General features: G+C 41.8%; 2 protein-coding genes across 3 annotated transcripts in view; one reads left to right on the top strand and one right to left on the bottom strand.

Annotated features, from left to right (window-relative positions):
• The window catches only part of gipr (gastric inhibitory polypeptide receptor), a 33,408-nt gene extending 24,122 nt beyond the window's left edge, over nucleotides 1-9,286 (top strand). For both annotated transcript variants that reach the window (XM_020507713.2, XM_031796231.1), the window contains exons 5-14: nucleotides 297-418; nucleotides 1,908-2,014; nucleotides 2,470-2,623; nucleotides 2,757-2,916; nucleotides 3,014-3,074; nucleotides 3,170-3,239; nucleotides 4,162-4,250; nucleotides 5,133-5,271; nucleotides 5,495-5,536; nucleotides 5,987-9,286. In XM_020507713.2, coding sequence (XP_020363302.1) covers nucleotides 297-418; nucleotides 1,908-2,014; nucleotides 2,470-2,623; nucleotides 2,757-2,916; nucleotides 3,014-3,074; nucleotides 3,170-3,239; nucleotides 4,162-4,250; nucleotides 5,133-5,271; nucleotides 5,495-5,536; nucleotides 5,987-6,343 — 1,301 coding nt within the window. In that variant the 3' untranslated portion in view covers nucleotides 6,344-9,286. The remainder of the gene's footprint in view (nucleotides 1-296; nucleotides 419-1,907; nucleotides 2,015-2,469; nucleotides 2,624-2,756; nucleotides 2,917-3,013; nucleotides 3,075-3,169; nucleotides 3,240-4,161; nucleotides 4,251-5,132; nucleotides 5,272-5,494; nucleotides 5,537-5,986) is intronic.
• Nucleotides 9,287-9,289: 3 nt separating this feature from the next.
• On the bottom strand, nucleotides 9,290-19,181 carry LOC109908921 (cytochrome P450 2M1-like). Its single transcript, XM_020507716.2, has 9 exons — nucleotides 18,941-19,181; nucleotides 18,041-18,203; nucleotides 17,744-17,893; nucleotides 17,314-17,474; nucleotides 13,042-13,218; nucleotides 12,681-12,822; nucleotides 12,132-12,319; nucleotides 11,892-12,033; nucleotides 9,290-9,511 (listed from the first exon to the last, which is right to left on the bottom strand). The coding sequence occupies exons 1-9, from the start codon at nucleotides 19,130-19,132 to the stop codon at nucleotides 9,312-9,314; spliced, it is 1,515 nt and encodes a 504-aa protein (XP_020363305.1). The 5' UTR covers nucleotides 19,133-19,181; the 3' UTR covers nucleotides 9,290-9,311.
• Between the last annotated feature and the right edge of the window lie 2,322 nt (nucleotides 19,182-21,503).

Below are 21,503 nucleotides of genomic sequence, written 5' to 3'. Positions count from 1 at the left end.
ACCAATAATGGGGGGACACAGACCAATAATGGTCATGCAGGATGAAAACCACTACATCGACCATGATCCTTTGCTAGTTATGCTAGTTACAGATACTTTCACCATGATGCTTAGCAAATTTGGGGTGCCATTCAGTCCCATTCAGCAATATGGCGCGCTTCGGGAGTTTTCCATAGGAATACGTGGATGACTTCAGCGCTATCACCATCTACTGGTTTTAATGTCAATGTACAGAATTGAATTTATCTCATCTGTTTGACTTCTTCCTTCATCTGTCCCTCCCCATGTCTGTGAAGTTCGTAATGGGTATGTGTTGCGGGAGTGTGGGCCTGATGGCCAGTGGGCCGTTAACAACACCAGCAGCACATGGAGGGACCACTCCCAGTGCAACGCAGACAACAACCAGCAGGTGGCACAGGTAATACCCATCATGCACCATTCCTGAAATAGACCCTCTTCTCAGACCCCATAAAACACATGGCTAAGAGGAGAACAAGATCCTTTCAAAGGGTTAATGCTTTTAATTACTACATGTCATTTTTTAGAAAACTTCACCAGTAGTCTTAGAAGACCCTCCAAGTACTGACAGATGCTTTGAGAGGTTAACTAATTCATGGCCAAATAGCCATTCAAAAAGCAATGAGTAATAGAGTAGGTATTCCAATGGCATATCACCTGTAGGGGACATAGAAATGCAATTACCAGAATGGCCATTCTTTTACGATAATGCCCGAATGCTCTGATTGCTTATGGATGTCGAGGTGGGCTAGCAGCAGCAGTTGCTGTCCCCTCATGTTGACTTCCAATCATCCCTATCAGCATGCTCAACTCAAGTCATCCTTACCCTCTCTCAATTTCACATCTAATGCTGCACTCCATTACGAGCTCAGTAATGAATGGTCCATTTACTACATCAATAGAAAAGATGTCATTACTTTCGTCAGTGTAATGAATACTCAGGAGGAAAAAGGTGTAGATTCACGGGCAGAGCGCGGCAGGTGTTTATTTCGCCTTCGCAGAAGGCAGGAGCCGTGGTCATACACAGGTAGGCAAACAGGCAGGTGAATCAAAACTAGGACTGAAGGCTATAACTGGTTCTCACAAACGAGCTAGGAAAAGACTTAGTAGAGTCAAAACGAACAATACCTCACAAAGGCACAAACAGAATGTACTGAACTAAATAAGGAGCTGATGAGACCAGGTGAGTAACGAACACAGGTGAAATCAATGAACGAAAATGAAAGACAGGGCTACGTTCAAGAACACAAGGAAACAGAACACAAGGTTGACTAAGGAAATTAAATACAGAACCTTACAGTCAGTACTACATACTGGATTATAGATCTGCCAGGGCTTCAGAGTGTGAGGGTGAGCTCTGAGAGACACACAGTCCTCTCTTTATGAAGAGGGAGACAGCCGTCACCTAGGGGTTATGTTTTTGCTGGCAACCAATGATACAACACTGCTTTGCCTCATTGGCCCCACAGCTGAAATGTACTCCAGTCTGCAGCCAGACTCCCTGATGATAAGAAAAATAGGTTGGTAAACGCTGATCGCTGTTCGCAGTGAATTAAATAACGCTCCCTATATTTCCAATGCATTTTTTCCCCCACGATTGATGTGTAAATGTGCATTTTTAATAGGAGTTTATTATAGTGTACTGAGCATCATTAAAGTGTTTTTGAACATTTTCCAAGGCATAATAGGCAACAAGACAAGAGGACTTTTTGCGGTCAATGCCTCTGCTTCGTCTGTGTCTGTGTCCCTGTTTGCACTCTACCAAAAGGACAGGACATTAGTACAGCACAGCACATCAACAATAGAGTCAGAGAGTTATAGGTGAAAACAGGGTCATGTTGTTCCCTCGTCCACTTGGGATTTGAGTGCAGGTCTTTGTTTGTCCACAGGAGAACCAGATGGTGATCTTGGCCTACTTCCGGGTGATGTACACTGTGGGCTACTCTCTGTCCCTGGCCAGCCTTTCCCTGGCCCTCATCATACTGCTCATCTTCAGGTAAATGCTGGCTCTGACCACAGTCATAAACAGTATACAGTCCATATTTATATGTCAGGATTTTACTCTGACTATGGGACTGTTTGTTTGGACTAAGGCAATGGCTTCACTTCTAGTCATCTGATGTGAATTAGGTCAATGTAAATCATACAGATCTTCATTTGAGCCAGTTTGCTAAAGCAGGAAAATAATCCTGCAGCAAGAGGAAATGTGAATTATGTGGATTATAATTAATGGATATTTCTTGTTATGGCAAGTTCTGACATTTTAAAGTGGAAATTACAAACTTTAGAAGCCTTTTTAAAGTTTGAATACACCCCTACTGTGCATGACAATTCTCATCAACAAAAGAGTGATCAAATTAAAATCCTACACTTGACACATGACATATACTGTACATGATACTGAAAGAATTTTGCGATACAGTAATCTCATTGTCAAGCGTTGTACCCTAGGAAACTAAGGTGCACCAGGAACTATATCCACACCAATCTGTTTGCGTCCTTCATCCTGCGAGCCATATCCATCCTCACCAGAGATGCTGTCCTCACCAGGGACACCCCAGAGTTCAGAGACAACAGAGACGTGTCCAACGTCCTCAGTGATAAGGTCGGAACCAAAGGCTGTACACACTAACGCACGTTACAGAAACACACACTCGAGCGTACCGTTTAAAGACCAAATTCGTCTCTCATACATTACACAGCCATCCTTGAACTCCGCCCCTGACCTTTGCCCCCAGGCCCTGTCTGGCTGCCGTGTGGCCCAGGTGCTGATGCAGTACTGTGTGGGGGCTAACTACTACTGGCTGCTGGTGGAGGGCCTGTACCTTCACAACCTGCTGGTGCTCATGGTCTTCTCAGAGAACAGCTACTTCTGTGGATACCTCTTCATCGGCTGGGGTAGATATATACACACACACACACACACGCATGATAAATAATGTAAATGCTGTTTCCTGACATGTATGTAATGTATGGTTTATGACACTGTGTGTAGGATCCCCAGTGTTATTTGTGGTTCCCTGGATTATAGTGCGGTACCTATATGAGAATACACGGTGAGTCACTCTCATTTCCATTCAATCTTATTTCCTCATCATCTGTTACTAAAAACAGAATTCCGACTGAGAGATTGTGACATATCTCCTCCCAGGTGCTGGGAGATCAACGAGAACATGGCGTACTGGTGGATCATCCGCACACCCATCCTCCTGGCCATTCTGGTGAGTGTGTGTAACGTGTGTGTGTGTGTGTGTGTCGACTGTGCTGTGTGCCCTAAAGCAATGGGGGTCCAGGGGTTACTCATTCGTCAACCCACCGCTCCTCTCCTCTTCCCTCTGCAGTCTTGTCTCTTTGAAGTTAGCAGACCGTGACAAGCCTGGGGAAATTGTGCGAATGTGAAAGCTGAGTGGGCATGTTTTGGTTCCGGAATGCACCGTACATTAAAATGAATGGATGACTCATCAACCCAGAAGACGAAATGAATGTCACTTGGTTTCTTTTCTTTTCTTAGTAAAACTTAACATGTTTCTTGAAGCTTGATCTAAAGAGTGTTTAATTAGCGTCTCTCAGTGAAACTCTGAGAGGAGGAAAATATCATTTTTTTCCTACGGTATTTTGCATCAGAAGCAACATGCCAGAAGAGATGAGGATTCTCCTGTCACAGATGATTTGTAATTTGTCCCACAACTCACACATTTCCCCTAAGGTCTAAATGCCTAACATCTTTTGACATAGTTAGTAATGTTAGACTGTGTTTTCTATCTCTGTTTTACCTTTTTCATTGTATTGATGTGTATATTTTTATAATTGCAAGGCTCATCTGTAAAATAGCATGACAGCCTGTCAAAATAAAGGTTGAGTAAATAGGAGTAATTCGCACGTAATACGACGTGCAGTTGCACTCTGTCACCTGGACTTTGCAGTTAATACCCCTAACATGTTGCAGTCTGACTTTGGAACTCGAACTTATTGTGGAATTCTCACATATTCACCCTGCTTCAACAGTCATATAATACTGAAATGCCAGAGAACAGAACAGACCTATTTGGATACAAATCCTTTTTTTCTCTCTCTGACATTAATAAAGCTAATGGTTTGATGTTGATTGTGTTTAATTGATCTTTTTTTATTTTATTATTCCAGGTAAACTTTTTCATATTTATTCGGATCATACAGATCCTTGTCTCCAAATTGAAGGCAAACCAAATGAGGTACACCGATTATAAATTCAGGTAAGAAAGATAAAGCACCTTCTAATCCATGAATGACATGAAAGCAGATCAAAATGAAAACACTAAACAAACACTGTATCTTATAAAAACTGATGAAGTCAACTCATTGCTTACACGTGTTTTATGTGTTTCTTTGTCACGTAACTTTGTCTATGTCATACCTTGTTAAACACTGTCGCATTCACGGAACATTAACGTACCTCGGGCAGCGCCGTTGTCACCTATCCTCCAGCCTAAACACACGAGGACTCTAGTCTTGTGCGAGTCAGCAGACATTAGGATGACATGACACTATCCACACAATTATTTTTGTTGCTCCAAACTCCGTTGACATCCATTACCTCAATAATCCATCACTAAGTTAACTTGCCCTTTCGTAGTATGCAGCGTAAAGGGAGCTGTGGAATCATTTGATGTTTCTGTGGTGTTCAACGGGGGGGCCTTCCTGTCCTTTGATTGTGAGCCGTGGTCCTTGGAGACGGTGTATATACTTCTTTTTTTTAGGAAACCAGCCACATCCAAGAGACCAGTTGCATGCATAATCCTCTGAACTAAGCCTGGCTTCGAGGTACGCCGGACAACATGAGTCTGATTGGAATCTAAGGTGCAGCTGATGCACTGATTCTGAGCCACCAAAAGAGTCATGGGAAGAGAATTGCCTTTCTGATTTCCCAAGATGCTTTGAAGCCGTTACTTAACATTCCTGCTCTTGAGTCCAGGTGTGGAAGTTGTGGCTTTCTTTGTTTGGCGTTTTATGTGTTTGTGTGAAAAGTGAACCATCCATTGATGTCATTGATGAAAGCGATTCACCATATAGGACCAAACAGACCTCTCTAATAGTTGCCCTTGCTTGGTTCTGTAAAGGATGCTCTGTGTGTGCAGGTTGGCAAAGTCCACTCTGACCCTCATCCCTCTCCTCGGCATCCATGAGGTTGTCTTTGCCGTGATGTCAGAGGAACAGACCGAGGGCGTCCTCCGAAATATCAACCTCTTCTTTGAACTTTTCTTCAACTCTTTCCAGGTAATATGATGAGATACAAAAGTTATTTGTCTATATGGGGGTGTGTTTGGGTATGTATGCTGTGTGAGTGAGTGTGCATGTGTCCCGTGCCCGCATGCACTCTTGCTTGTTACTCCATGAACTTTCTCTCTGCGGTGCTTCTGTTAGGTACTGTATGTGTTAGATGGGGGAAGATTGATTACCTCTCTCTTCTTCTGATGCCTCTCACTCTCTCATCCCACAGGGTCTACTGGTTGCCATCCTGTACTGCTTCGTCAATAAAGAGGTGAGTAAGGAAGTGAAGTGTGCTCTCAACAAAGCCCAGGGCAAAAGGAATGCAGTTGAACAGCCGTAGCACCTGAGTTTACGACACGTTCGTCTCTGTTTGTTCCTATGAGAAGCCAGCGCTTTCTGTGACCTGCTGGTTATGTCACCCTGTCACTGTGGGTTAGCTGTCACACAGAGAAGCTCACTACCTAAGTCCACAGGGCAACGGTGATGTCACTGAGGGGTCCAGCCATGTCTAGAGTCAAGACGTGGTTAGGCCCCTGTGTGACATGAAATGTCTGATGTATTTCCTGTTGAGATATGGCCTAGTTTGGTTGAGGTAGCATACATACTGTAGTGCTTAAAGAGAATAAAGATCAAATTTAGATATGATCTGACCAGGATACAAATTGTAAGGTCAGGAAAAACTCATTACCTTCCCTCGTTCATCTCTCTCCATCTCTCCCAGGTGCAGTCAGAGATAAAGAAGAAGTGGCAGCGATGGAAGCTGGGCATGAACGTCCTGGACGACCTTCGCAACACGGGCAGCAACACGCCACAGGGGGGCACCGGCGGTGGGCAGTGCCACCACGACCCGCCCTGCCAGCCTGACTGTCCACAGGAGGATACCCACAACCTTTTCTCGGACGCCTCCGCCTCGGGGCCGCATGCCCACCCGCGCCCACACCACCACCCAGGGGCCAAGAAGGGCAAGGCCTACTGCTACATTTCCGCCCGCAAGCAGGTGCTGAACGGCCTTGATGGAGCTCCGCTGGAAAAAGGGGGCGGAGAGGGAGCCATCAAATACTCTGAGAGCTACTGCTGAGTGGCTCGGCGGGGGGGATAACAACTAGCTGGCTACCTTTGTAATTTCTAGTGGGTGGAATCCAAAGCAGACAACCTGCCTGCTTCAGTTGTGTACTTCCAGATCTATGTGGCCGACTGTAGTTGGTGTTTCATCGAACCCATGTCTTAATAGTTGTGTGAACATGATCCGGGACTCATTGGATGATTGCCAGAATGTTTTTTCTGCACTGGCCAATCAGGCTGTGTGTTGTGACTCCTATAGGTTTTCAGTGGCAGATAAGATGACCCATCCCAAGTGCAATATCGCCTCAATCGACCTAGATTGACTTAAATTTTTTATTTAACCTTTATTTAACTTATTTACAATGACAACCTACCCCGGCCAAACCCGGACGACGCTGGGCCAATTGTACGCCGCCCTATGGGACTCCCAGATGTTGAGGAAAGCTACTTCAATTAGGAAATGAACACCGTCCAACCTTGATCTGCTCTGATTCGACTGTTTTGGGGGTTTGCTTCTTTTGTTTTCTACCTCTTGCTCTACTAGTGGACAAAATGGAAACGTTATGTGCCAACCGTGGACCGTCTTTTCATGTGCAATGGATAATTCTAACAATAGTGTGTCTATATGTTGGTATTGGACAAACTCAGTGAGGGACTTAGAGAAGGCAAGAGGTGAGTAAAACCAATATTGTCTTCCCCAGTGAGCTAGCCGCACAAACACTATGGTTTCCCTTGGCAACACTGTGTTTTGAATTCTTCTCACCCAATCGTTTAACATCTCTAAAGCCCCTTGCTCACTCGTCATACATTTACTGCAACCTTATAGGCTTAACTGAATACAGTGAGCAAAGGAACGGCGTTCTTACGCAATATCGTAGACCTTAAGGCAGGCACATTACTATCATGGTGGTGGCTGTGTGTGAGGCATAACTTCTGCAAATGAGAATGATACATTCTCGGATTACACGCGCTGTCAAAATGGGTTGAATGATTTGTAAGGTCCTATTGACATAGTGAAAACTATCACAGAATGGAAGGTGAACGTAATCCAGAGGTCTTTTAAGCGCTGTATCTACATGCAAATGAAAAGACGATAACTGGAATGGCGTAGTCTGTGGCACCTTCTTCTTTCATCTTCTGGATTTATCACAGGTTTATGCAATCTGAAATGCAAATGATCTCTATCGCGGTGAGTTCTGGTAGCCTGTTACCCTCCACAAATAGTTTTTTTTCTTGTAGGTTTTCCAGACTAACCATAACCACTTACCACCCAGCTGACAGTTTTATATTCCCCTGAACACAGGTCGTAACATGCCTAGAGGGAATCTCTCTTCTGCTTCTGGGAATTAAGGTCCCAGTCCCCAGTACCCCTGCTGTCATGTGGCCTAGACACTATGGTGCAATAGGAAATGGCTCTCTACATGATGAACCACAGCTACAAAATGCTCAAGTATTCTACTGTATGTGTGTTGATGGTATGTAGGTCTATGTGTCTGACAGCATGTTTGCAAAGCTAGGATTCATTCTGTTCATCCTATGTGAAGACATCTGTTACATTACATATATCTGTGCAAGGATGAAACAAACTCAGTTCTCCAGGCTGGAATCTGTGACAAACAAAATGTTTTGCCCTGATTACACACTCACCCTTAGTGAAGATTTGAAATACCAATCAACCAATATGAGTTTCGCTAAAAGGCCACTTTTATGTGTGTGAGCCCAGGTAACAATCTCCTACTCCTATTTAAAGAAGGGTCTCAATCTAAAACGAACACAGCATAACCCTAACTTCTCCAGATATAGCTTGACTACTCGGTGTGTATGGATCTGTCTGAGCATCCAGAGCCCTCAACTCATTTTATGGTTTGTCATTTGAGGGTCACATTGCACCTAGTCGCTATCCCCCGGTTGAACAGTGGTTCTATAGGCAATTAAACCAGGCAGCTGTCAACTTCCCTGTATTTCTGTCTTCTCATTCACTCCAAATGGGACCAACCCATTACCCAAGCATGTCCACCATCCATCTCTCAGTGTCATCAAAATGTATTATGTCATACAAATGAACGGATCATTTTTTTCACGAGCAGTATTCCTACGAAGGTCATTACTGGTGCTTGCCTCGATGCCTCAGGTGGCAAAAATCATTACTCGAATTGTGTGTGTGTGTGTGTGTGTGTGTGTGTGTGAGATATTATCTTAATTTCCAAAGTGGCTTGGCTGAACCTCACAAATTCTGTAATAGCATTCACAAACTGAGCATTGTACTTCACATATCCTCTTGTATAATGTACCTTTGGCAACAGCACATGTAACCTTTTGGAATTTTGTTTGTAAAACTGCTTATGTCAGACATTGACTCTTCAATAATAATAAAAAACTAGCATAGAGTTAGTTAGCATTGCTAGTATATGTTACAGTGGTGCCGTGACCTGGATCTAGGAGAGTGTACAGTAAACTGTGGTCAAAGGGTGGTGGATTCCATGGATGCCTACGAACCATGCAGTGAGTTAGTACTGGACTGTCACCCTGGACCCATAATGCATTGGGTCCATTGTGGCATGGGTGGAACGTATTATGTAAACGGACATGACCTTCTGACTTAACTCGGCATGTTCTATATACCTGTCAACGGGTAAACTGGGTGCACTGACACTCAAGTGATATTTCACTATGTGTGAATATGTTATCACGGGGCAATTACGGTACAAAGAACAGCACCAAATCTGACATGCTGTATATGTGACATGAATGGACACTATTTTTATTCACTTTTTATGTACATGTTTGTTATTTTCACCAGTAATTGAAATTAAATTATTCTTAATCTGCCAGTTAAATATTTGTCTATTTTTTTTTTTTTAATGTATCTAACAACAAAAAAATTGACATTAATAATGAAAGATATGACCACTTTGCTGTTGAGCCTCCTTGTTCAGAAAATAAATCGCATTGAATTTCATCAAGATTAAAAGTTGTTTTATCAATTAAATATTTGCTGTCCTGAGTTTGACATAGCATGTGTAGGGGCGTGCCAGGCGGCCAATAAAGTAGGATACTACAGTATCGTCAATTTCCTCTGGAGGTTTTGTGCCCCTGAAGGTGAAGCGCTGAAGAAGGGAAGTAAAGAATAGGAAGAGCACCATCCTGGGAATCCCCATTCCATCTCCCAGGCAGGAACGCTTCCCTGAGGGACAATGAGAGAGGTTACCTTCAGTACTCAACCTACAATCCTGAGACTGAAACCTACACATATATTTCACTGGTCATCCCCAAAGCCAACACCTGCTTTGGCCGCCTTTCCTTCCAGTTCTCTGCTGCCAATGACTGGAACGAATTGCAAAAATAACTGAAGTTGGAGACTTACAGTGGGGCAAAAAAGTATTTAGTCAGCCACCAATTGTGCAAGTTCTCCCACTTAAAAAGATGAGAGACAGGCCTGTAATTTTCATCATAAGTACACTTCAACTATGACAGACAAAATGAGAAAAAAAATCCAGAAAATCACATTTGTAGGATTTTTTATGAATTTATTTTCAAATTATGGTGGAAAATAAGTATTTGGTCAATAACAAAAGTTTATCTCAATACTTTGTTATATACCCTTTGTTGGCTGGCAATGACAGAGGTCAAACGTTTTCTGTAAGTCTTCACAAGGTTTTCACACACTGGTATTTTAACCCATTCCTCCATGGAGATCTCCTCTAGAGCAATGAAGTTTTGGGGCTGTTGCTGGGCAACACGGACTTTCAACTCCCTCCAAAGATGTTCTATGGGGTTGAGATCTGGAGACTGGCTAGGCCACTCCAGGACCTTGAAATGCTTCATACGAAGCCACTCCTTCGTTGCCCAGGCGGTGTGTTTGGGATCATTGTCATGCTGAAAGACCCAGCCACGTTTCATCTTCAATGCCCTTGCTGATGGAAGGAGGTTTTCACTCAAAATCTCACGATACATGGCCCCATTCATTCTTTCCTTTACACGGATCAGTCGTCGTGGTCCCTTTGCAGAAAAACAGCCCCAAAGCATGATGTTTCCACCCCCATGCCTCACAGTAGTTATGGTGTTCTTTGGATGCAACTCAGCATTCTTTGTCCTCCAAACACGACGAGTTGAGTTTTTACCAAAAAGTAATATTTTGGTTTCATCTGACCATATGACATTCTCCCAACCTTCTTCTGGATCATCCAAATGCTCTCTAGCAAACTTCAGACGGGCCTGGAAATGTACTGGCTTAAGCAGGGGGACACGTCTGGCACTGCAGGATTTGAGTCCCTGGCGGCGTAGTGTGTTACTGATGGTAGGCTTTGTTACTTTGGTCCCAGCTCTCTGCAGGTCATTCACTAGGTCCCTCCGTGTGGTTCTGGGATTTTTGCTCACCGTTCTTGTGATCATTTTGACTCCACGAGGTGAGATCTTGCGTGGAGCCCCAGATCGAGGGAGGTTATCAGTGGTCTTATATGTCTTCCATTTCCTAATAATTGCTCCCGCAGTTGATTTCTTCAAACCAAGCTGCTTATCTATTGCAGATTCAGTCTTCCCAGCCTGGTGCAGGTCTACAATTTTGTTTCTGGTGTCCTTTGACAGCTCTTTGGTCTTGGCCATAGTGGAGTTTGGAGTGTGACTGTTTGAGGTTGTGGACAGGTGTCTTTTATACTGATAACAAGTTCAAACAGGTGCCATTAATACAGGTAACGAGTGGAGGAAAGAGGAGCCTCTTAAAGAAGAAGTTACAGCTCTGTGAGAGCCAGAAATCTTGCTTGTTTGTAGGTGACCAAATACTTATTTTCCACCATAATTTGCAAATAAATTCATTACAAATCCTACAATGTGATTTTCTGGATTTTTTTTCTCATTTTGTCTGTCATAGTTGAAGTGTACCTATGATGAAAATTACAGGCCTCTCTCATCTTTTTAAGTGGGAGAACTTGCACAATTGGTTGCTGACTAAATACTTTTTTGCCCCACTGTATATCTCCCTCACTAACTTTAAGTGTCAGCTGTCAGAGCAGCTTACCGATCGCTGCAGCTGTACACAGGCCATCCAACCAACAACCTACCAAGTCCCCATATTTGTTTTGTTTTTCTGCTCTTTTTTGCACACCAGTATTTCTACCTGCACATCCTCATCTGCACATATAACTTGTTAATTGCTAAATTGTAATTACTTCGCCACTATTGGCCTATTTATTGCCTTACTTCCTTACTTCATTTGCACACACTGTATACAGATTTTTCTATTGCGTTATTGACTGTACAATTGTTTATCCCATGTGTAACTCGGTGTTGTTTTTGTCGCACTGTTTTGCTTTATCTTGGCCAGGTCGCAGTTATAAATGCGAACTTGTTCTCAACAGGCCTACCTGGTAAAATAAAGGTGAAATAAAAAAATAAAAAATAAAACAAACACATTGGCCTTGTTTGCAAAACATATCAAACAAGATTTTAGCAATGTGTATGTATATTGTGTGATGATGATGAGTCTTTTCCTCTGAGAGCTACAATGGAGTGGTTCTTGTTTTCACAGTCTCATATTATTTTATTAGGCACTTGTAACATGATCTTACCCAGTCCAAAAGCAAGAAATCCATTGTTTTCCTTAAAGCGTCCATTTTCATCCAGGAAGTTCTCTGGGTCAAACTCATCTGGCTTCTTGAACAGTTTGGGGTCAAACAGCACAGAGGACAACAGTGGAAACACCGTGGTACCCTGGAAGAATTACAAAAGAGCACTTACATAAAACAATTGGCAGTTTAGCAGGTAAAAATAATAGACGTTTGGGATAAGTTTTCAGAAATGGTGGTCACCTTTGGGATGTGGTAGTTGTGGAACGTTGTGTCTCGGGTCATTTGGTGAGGGACAGCAGTGGGAGCAAGACACATACTTCTCTGAATTTCGTGGATGACAGCGTCCGTGTAGGGCATCTTATGTCTGTCGTCAGCCGTGGGGACTCTGTTCGAGCCAATCGCCTCGTCTATCTCCTTCTGAACTTTCTCTAAGGAAGGGAGACAGTCATAGACGTTCATAGCATTTGGGTTCTGTCATGTATGTTTATATACCGTGTTTATAGTGTATTGAGAATGAAGAAATGCCAGCATGTATGTGCTGCTTACATGGTATGTAATGTAAACTCTCTGTTACAGCTCTTCTTTGGCTGGTTTTCCAGACCCATATTATTCCTCTGACTAAAAACATGTTCAATAGGGAATCTCCATTCATTATAGTGCTTTTTAGTCCAGGAAAAGGCTTAATCTGCATCCTGGAAACTGGCCCATTAAGTTGAGTTGCAGTATTATTTGCTATATTTGCAATAAATGAGTATAACTTCAATAACAGTGATACAGAAGAGAGGATACCTTGTATGTCAGGGTACTTGATCATCATCAGACAGGCGTGTGATAGGGTGGAGGACAGGGTCTCTGTGCTGGCAGCAAACAGATCCCACACACACGGAAACAAGTTGTCATAGTTGAACTCGGTCCCTGGCTGATCTTTCTCCTAAGGAAAGTTGGAAGATACCTCTAAATCATACACTGATAGGAAATTTATGAGAAAGTTTGTGAGAAAGTTAGACTTTGCAAAAAGATACAGACACAAGTAATCATGAATCATATATTTAGGAAAACAGTGCCTCTTGGTGGCTAGTTGGTGCTATTACATATTTTTGATAGTGTAAGAGGTTTAACATTAAATTCCAGAAATCAATCACTGTTTTACCTCCAGCATTTTAACCAGGAATACATCAAAGTAGTCCTGGGGGTTAGAGGTGTCCAGGCTTTTAAGGCGACGATCTGCTTCCAGTCGTATGTAAGCTTTGGCCTTGTCTATGGCCTTAAACAGCTCTTGGTGTTTTCCTGGAAAGCACTCAACGATTCTGGGGGAAATGTTGTACAGCTGGAAGAGGAGCAACATAGGAAACATGGGAAAGAAAGGGTGGTTGTTATACTTTTGTTATCATTATCCATTTTGGCAGGCAAGCTTATAAGACACAATCAAGCCATGGTTTGGAAGAGCAGGTGTAGATAAATAACAGGCATATCATAAGAATTCACCCCCCACATTTTGTTGCATTACAAAGTGGGATTGAAAGGGATACAATTGTGATTTCTTTGTCACTGATCTACAAAAAAATAACTCATAATGTCAAAGTGAAAAGAACATTCAATAAATGTTTTCATATTAATAAAAAATAAAGAACTAAAATGTCTTAAGTTATAAAAGTATTCCCCCTTTGTTATGGCAAGCCTTATTAGGTTCAGGAGTCCAAATTTGCCTAACAAATCATATAATAAGTTGCATGGACAATAATAGTGTTTAACATGATTTTTGAATGACTAAACCATCTTTGTACCCCACACACACAATTATCTGTAAGGTCCCTCGGTTGAGTAGTGTTTTTCGAGCACAGATTCAACCACCAATGCCTTGCAAAAAAGGGCATTGATTGGTAGATAATTACTATTTATTTAAACAGACACTGAATATCTCCTTGACCATGGTAAAGTTATTAATTAGGCTTTAGATTGTGTATCAATACAACCAATCATGTTTTTTTTAAGGGAAATCGCTGAGCAGTTTCCTTCCTCTCCGGCAACTGAGTTAGGAAGGACACCAGTATCTTTGTAGTGACTGGGTGTATTGACACACCATACAAAGTGTAATTAATAACTTCACTATGCTCAAAGGGATATTCAGTGTCTGCTTTTACATTTTTTTTACACACCTACCAATAGGTGCCCTTCTTTGCGAGGCATTGGAAAACCTACCTGGTCTTTGTGGTTGAATCTGTGTTTAAAATTCATTGCTCAACTGAGGGACCTTACAGATAATTGTATGATGAGGTAGTCATTCAAAAATCACGTTAAACACTATTATTGCACACAAGTACGTGAGTACGTGCAACTTATTATGTGACTTGTTGAGCACATTTTTATTCTTGAATTTATTTAGGCTTTTGAATAGTTATTGACTCAAGACATTTCATCTTTTAATATTTCACCTCAAATGTAATGGCAAAATGTAGGTTTTCGCCTAAATAGACATACCCAAAAGTAACTGCTATTCATGTCTAATTACATGATTCGGACATGCCAAAACGTGGTATATTTGGAAAGAAGACATCTGGGAGATTATGAGGAAATTATAAGAAGATACATAAGAAGTTATAGTTCAGAATACACAAGATCAAGCACACATAAAATAACATTTGTTTTTGTTTTATATTTTGAAAGTCATCTTTCATTGACAAGCTATAAGTGAATTATTGATGTTCAGAGCTGGAAAGACATCAACAATATCAGAAAAAAATGGGATTGATAGACCGAACAACTAGAAATGGGCAGATGTTTAAGTAAGTGGTGTCAGGTGTGGTCACGGGTCATTTCCAAGTGTCCCTAAACCTCTCCAAATGGCATATGTCTGTAAATTAGATAATACCAGTGCTATTACATATTTGCAATCCCTAAATGCTATTTGTTCTGTATAAAAACACTTTCTACCATATCAACCTCACTCAAACATTGTGGTGTTATGGGGTATCCAGGGTACATTCAAGTGTCCTTTCAACCACTCCAAAGTGTCCGAATGTGGTAATTGCACTGTTTTTGCACACTGGATGTGCCTAAAAATTATTGTTCACTATAAAAATTTAATTTCTACAACATCAACCTCTCTCAAACATTGAGCCTAGACATATCCAATGTATTGGTCCCACACACTAATTCATTGTTTACAAAAACAATAGAAAATTAACAGATATATTCAAAAAATATATAAAATGTCTTATTAAACACAAACTTGGTTACACACGTGTCCTTCAACACAAACTTGGTTACACACGTGTCCTTCACTAAAAAAGGTGCAAAAATATAAATAATCTGAACTATTTACAAATGGCATTTGTGTTTGTTTTACAACCCAGGTGTAGATGATTATATTTCACATTCACCGTAGCTTGTCCATGTTATGATAGGCTTTGAAGCAGTCCATCTCTGCCAGGAAACAAAAAGCTGGCATTTCGGACAAAAGATCAGCCATTTCACCTTCCCATCGTGTTTTGTTCAATGCTTGTTGCAGTTCTTCCTTTAGTCTTTTGGCATGTGTGTTGGATAGTGGCGCTCACCTTGAGTGTGGGGTCTTGTGACGGTTGTGAGGTTTCTTTGGACCCCCTATTCATCCATCTCTAAAAACCAGCTGCTCTCGGAAGGAGGGGTTTGACCTTTTGCTTTGGCCATCTGCTTGTGGAGAATGAAAGCATTTACTGTAGCAATGTCTACAAAGTGGTAAAAAAATATATATTATACCACTTCCTGGTCTTGTGGAGGACCTGGTAGTAGACTATGAAAGCATCAGATAGGTCGACACACCACATGCTGGCATTGTAGACCTTCACAGAAACTGGGACATTCTTCCTTTTTTACCCTTCTTGAGACACGGTTGTTATTGAATGCCTTATGCTGTGTGGTGAGCATGGTTACTTCCCTAGTGTCCTTCCATTTCACAAAAAGCAGCTTGTTTGTCCTGTTCCAACGTATGGTCCCCCTCTCCGCTGTCTTTGTCATGTTGTTTACCTTGGTCTTGGGGAAACTGTTAGGACAAATGGTGCCACAAGCCCTATTTTCTTTTTCAAGAGAGTGACTGACATAGCAGTGGGGCGTGAAGACCTTGACCGGCAGGGGTGCTTGCTGGGGAAGGGTGGCTCCCAAATGTCATGCATCCTCCACTCTGTGGTGAATAAAATACAGGGATATATTGTTGTAAGACACACATAATTACTGTTGACTAAATTCACAAAACAACATTACTGTAAAGTAAAAACACCAAGCCTAAACTTTATCTGTACGGTGACTCACATAGGTGTGAAGCACACACAGTGCAATCAGTGACAGTTTGGAGACAAAGGCAGAGGTGAAAAAGACAAATAAACAACGGCCATGAGAGTTTAGTGGCCTTTCCAAAGTTACAAGGATGAAACCTTTAACAGCAAACAGTGAACTAATATGAAACATAGACAATAAATAATTTAGAATTATGTAACATTGAAATGACTTGTTACATAGGCCTTTGTAAACTAAATCCAAAGCACAAAAAGCATACAACTTAAAAATAAAAAATGAAATACATATACTAATTTAGCTATATAAAGTAATGAAAATAATTTACTTACAGATCTAAAAGTGGATCCAATCCTTCTAGAAAGCAGTCTTTGTCGGCCGAGTCGAAATACTCATTGTCCAAATCGCTCCCCTGATCCGAGTCCAGTATTTTATTTAAAGTTTCTATGTCGGTATACTTATTCATAGCTGCCTTTTTTTTTTGCTGTTTGACATTCTTAGTTTGGCCAACAAAAAATCCCCCTTGAGAAGCGATCTTTTATGAAATCTGTTGAAAATGTAATGCAGTGTGCTTGGTGCTTCTCGTTTCTCGTAAAATAAACATGTTGACTCTCGGGGCCGGTGATCAATAACGTTAGGTCACAGGCAGACAAAGAAGATATCCTCATGATCTGTGGAATCCCGGCTTTCGGTGTGAATCGACGTATTCCGTGTTTATTTCGTTTATGCTCCACAACGCTAACCAGAATGTAGGTGGCAGCCATCTTGAAATGAGGTCATTGGCTCGGCCTGCCCTTATACATTCGCATACCCATTTATGATAGTAAGTAACACCAAATATTTTAAGGCACAGATCAATAGCCAATATATTCAGCTTTCCGCAGACACCCTGCTTTTGCAGATAGGGGCAACCGTTCTCATATCAGACTGAATTGAATAAAAAATCTAATAGGGTCCCCAAATATGGGGACTTTACATTTAAGAGGTTAATTAATTTGTAGAAATGTATAAAACACAATTCCACTTTGACATTATAGGGTATGGTGTGTAGGCCAGTGACATGTTGTTGTTTTTTAAAATTCAGGCTGTAACACAATTTTTAGAAGAAGTCAAGAAGTGTGAATACTTTCTGAAGGAACTGCATGTGCTACCATACCATTGACACTTTGCTTTTTAGCATGTCGAAGTATGTATAGACAGGCTTGTAGAAGATCTGAAACTCTGGGTCGTTGTATTCAAACCTGCGCCCAAGGACTATGGACCAGAATAGGTTGATGATAGTATGGAACAGGAGCTCTTTGGGGTTCACAGTGGAATCTGGAAGAGACAGCAGACAAGCATAAATACGCATGCATGCACACCACAGGAGGTTGGTGGAACCTTAATTGGGGAGGACAGGCTCGTGGTAATGGCTGGAGCGGAATTAGTGGAATGGTATCAAATACATCAAACACCTGGTTTCCATGTCTTTGATGCCATTCCATTCATTCTGTTCCAGCCATTATTATGAGCCGTCCTCCCCTCAGCAGCCTATGTTGATGCACACACACACACACAAACAGATGTCACAGACTTAAACAACATACCTCCATATTCACTGAAGGCTTTCACTAGACTCTTAGCTTCCTCTTGGACCCTCTCCTCGAGGCTCCTGCATCCTATTCCAAGGTTTTTAAGGGACGTCAAGGAGAAGTTCCGAAGAGTTTTCCATCTCTGCCCATTACTTGATCCCACCCCTAGATTGATGAGTATGACAGGACAGAGGCACGGACAGATAGGATGAATATAGCACAGTAGTTCCCTCTTCTAAGAAAAGTCAATTTTCACGGAGATTGACTATGACACGTGTGTCACAACATCCCTCTTCCATTCATTTCACTCACCGTGCTCGTTAAAGAGTTTCATGGTAATGGCAGGGTTGGCTCTTCCATTGAACTCTTCTCCTTGGTCTACCAGAGCTTCCTTGATGGCCTGATAGCCAGAGACCACCACTACAGGTTTGGGGCCCAACCACACAGTAAACACTGAGCCGTATTTCTTACTGAGCTGATGAGAGGAGGTGAGAGAAGAAGAAGAAGAATATAACTTATAACTGCTTCATGATCTTAGTACAACTGTCTTATCCCCACACAACCCCAAATAAGGCTGTTTAATCCCATTGTCTCTAAACAAACGATCAGGGTTGGGTAGATTACTTTCTGATTGTTGCTAGGTACCTGCCCCAAATTATAATCAGTAATGTAACTTTTGGAATATACAAACTCAGTAACATAATCTGATTACTTTCAGTTACATTTTGGATTACTTGCCCCTTTAAGAGGCAATAGAAACATATAACAATTATCCAACAAATGGATTTGGTGTGTCATCATATTGGTCTCTGATTGTTCCACTTGCTCAGGTGGAACAAACTTAAACTTTTGCCTTTTTTAAACGCTGAATTGAATGTCATTTATGGGGGAACAAATGTTGTTGTCTTTCTCCCATTCATCCTTTCTGAATTTAAAAGTAAACCGATAATCAATCATCTCGTTTTTCAAAAGTTGCTCTAATCTGATTACAATCATTCGGGTGGTAACGTAACTGACTACAGTTAGTTTTTGTTGTAATCAGACGACATGTATCTGATGACAGCACATGTAATCCGTTACTCCCCAACCCTGCAAACAATGTATACTGCAGCAAATTATTAGAACTATGATATTGATCTATGACTGCAGCGCTTGCCTCCATAGCTCCATCTATGACTGAGAAAATCAGACAGCTTGTGGCTTTTAACTGACCTCCATGTAGGACTTGTCCGGTCGTTTCAGATCCATTTGTAACAAGTTACCAAGCAGAGGAATTAGTGAAGGACCCGGTGGCAAATGTCCATAACTTCTCTGTTTCCCCATGTACTTCCAAAGTAAAATAATAACCACTATGGCCATTATTATGGACAAAATGTCAGTCTGCAGTACATGTTGTAAATCCATGTTCAAGTCACTTGAGGATTGAGATGTGTCAGAGCAACGTGGCAGTTACTCTTAGCTATGTAGGCAGAGAGAGAGAAAGACCACATGAAACCTAAATAATAAAAAAATAAAAAAGCTGCTACAGGTTAGCTGTGGTTGGAAGGTAAACAGGAACTATACTTGAACAAGAAAGACGTGTTCCCACAATACCTTTAGGGTATGTACACCCTCCTGCACTGTATATAGCCTATTTTAACAGACGACTTGCATAACTGTTTTGTAAACATTTTATGCAGACAAAATCATTGAAGGAAATACCCGCACAGTAGACAGCTTCAAATCTAATTGTATTGGTTGCGTACACATATTCTGCAGATGTTATTACAGATGCAGCGAAATGCTTATGTTTTGTAGCTCCAAAAGTGCAGAACCTAACAACAAAAACAATACAAACAAATACAAAAGATAAAAAGAAAGTCATTAAAAAATATCGTAACGAGCAATATCAGACTCCAGAATATGAATGTATATGTATATGTTTGTGTGTATTGAGATTATGGACAGTATGTGAATAGAACACGTGTGTAGTTGAAGTTATATAGGAAATAGGAGCCTTGACTAGAATGCAGTAAATACATATGAGGTGGGTAAAACAGTATGCAAACATAATTCAAATGACCCGTGTTATATTACTATATATAAAAGGCAGCAGTTTATAAGGTGCAGAGTAAAGTACTGGGTGGTAGCTGGCTAGTAACAGTAACTAAGTTTAGGGCAGGGGACTGGGAGGAGGCTGGCTAGTAACAGTGACTAAGTTCAGGGCAGGGGACTGGGCGGAGGCTGGCTAGTAACAGTGACTAAGTTCAGGGCACGGTACTGGGCGGAGGCCAGCTAGTGGTATCTATTTAGGAGGCCAGCTAGTGGTATCTGTGTGAAAAATTAATTGCCTCCTTACAATCAATAACTGGTTGTGCCACCTTTAGCTGCAATGACTGCAACCAAATGCTTCCTGTAGTTGTTGATCAGTCTCTCAAATCGCTGTGGAGGATGTTGGCCCACTCTTGCATGCAGAACTGCTTTAACTCAGCAACATTTGTGGGTTTTCAAGCATGACCTGCTCACTTCAAGTCCTGACATATCTCAATTGGGATTGGGTCTGTATTTTGACTAGGCCATTCCACAACTTAAAATGTGTTGCTTTTTAACCATTTTCATGTAGACTTGATTATGTGTTTTGGATCATTGTCATGTGTAACGTTTGTCTTCCTCCTCTTCTGAGGAGGAGTAGCAAGGATCAGAGGACCAATGGCAGCGTGGTACGTGTTCATGAGGAATTTATTAAACACAGAACACTAAAACAAAAATAACAAAGAGAATGACACGAAACGAAACAGTCCTGTCTGGTGACATACACAAAGACAGAAAACAATCACCCACGAAACACAGGTGGGAAAAGGCTACCTAAGTATGATTCTCAATCAGAGACAACTAAAGACACCTGCCTCTGATTGAGAACCATACCAGGCCAAACGCAAAACACAACATAGAAAAACTAACAGACAACCCACCCCAACTCACCAACCTAAAACAAAGACATAACAAAAGAACTAAGGTCAGAACGTGACATCATGCTGCATGACCCAGCTGCACTTCAGCCAGACCCAACCACAAATATTCCAGTAACAGAGTTCTGATTCTCTGGATAAGGCTGTGGCATCATGAAATTTTGTCAGCCGGTGATTGTCAAGCAAATAACTGCCAGTCTCATGATAATTGACCATTAATTAACATAAACACATTCCAGCATCTCCATTCCAGCATCTCCTATCTTCCACGCATAGCCTACAAGCCACTGATGTGGACCTTCAGAACATTGTCACGGATTTCCCCGGTACACTGCTGCTCATTCCGTTCACCAGCTCCGGAGGTCTAAGTCACCGGCCTTATAGGAGTCACTAAGCTGGATCATTACCACCAACCCCGGACTGTCTTGTCTCATTATGCACACCTGGTTCCCATTCCCCCTGATTTGTTCCACAGACATGTGACTAACAGAAATTGAATAATGTGTCCCTGAACAAAGTAAGTCAGTATCTGGTGTGGCTGCCAGCTGCATTAAGTACTGCAGTGCATCTCCTCCGATGAACTGCACCAGATTTGCCAGTTCTTGCTGTGAGATGTTACCCCACTCTTCCACCAAGGCACCTGCAAGTTCCCGGACATTTATGGGGGTAATGGCCCTAGCCCTCACCCTCCGATCCAACAGGTCCCAGGCGTGCTCAATGGGATTGAGATCCGGGCTCTTCGCTCGCCATGGCAGAACACTGACATTCCTGTCTTGCAGGAAATCACTCACAGAATGAGCAGTATGGCTGATGGCATCGTCATGCTG

The sequence above is a fragment of the Oncorhynchus kisutch genome, linkage group LG18, assembly GCF_002021735.2.
Source record: "Oncorhynchus kisutch isolate 150728-3 linkage group LG18, Okis_V2, whole genome shotgun sequence".
NCBI classification, from domain to species: Eukaryota; Metazoa; Chordata; class Actinopteri; order Salmoniformes; family Salmonidae; genus Oncorhynchus; species Oncorhynchus kisutch.
The sequence above is the reverse complement of the archived record's forward strand: the minus strand, read 5'-3'. Positions and strand labels throughout refer to the sequence as shown.

What these genes read in the sequence shown, in the direction of transcription:
- LOC109908921 (XM_020507716.2), bottom strand. Translation starts at nt 19,132, where the DNA reads ATGGATTTACAACATGTACTGCAGACTGACATTTTGTCCATAATAATG. An exon ending in GAAACTCTTTAACGAGCACG is followed by an intron (nt 17,894 to 18,040) that starts GTGAGTGAAATG and finishes TCATCAATCTAG; the next exon opens with GGGTGGGATCAAGTAATGGG. An exon ending in TCCTGGTTAAAATGCTGGAG is followed by an intron (nt 12,823 to 13,041) that starts GTAAAACAGTGA and finishes AACTTTCCTTAG; the next exon opens with GAGAAAGATCAGCCAGGGAC.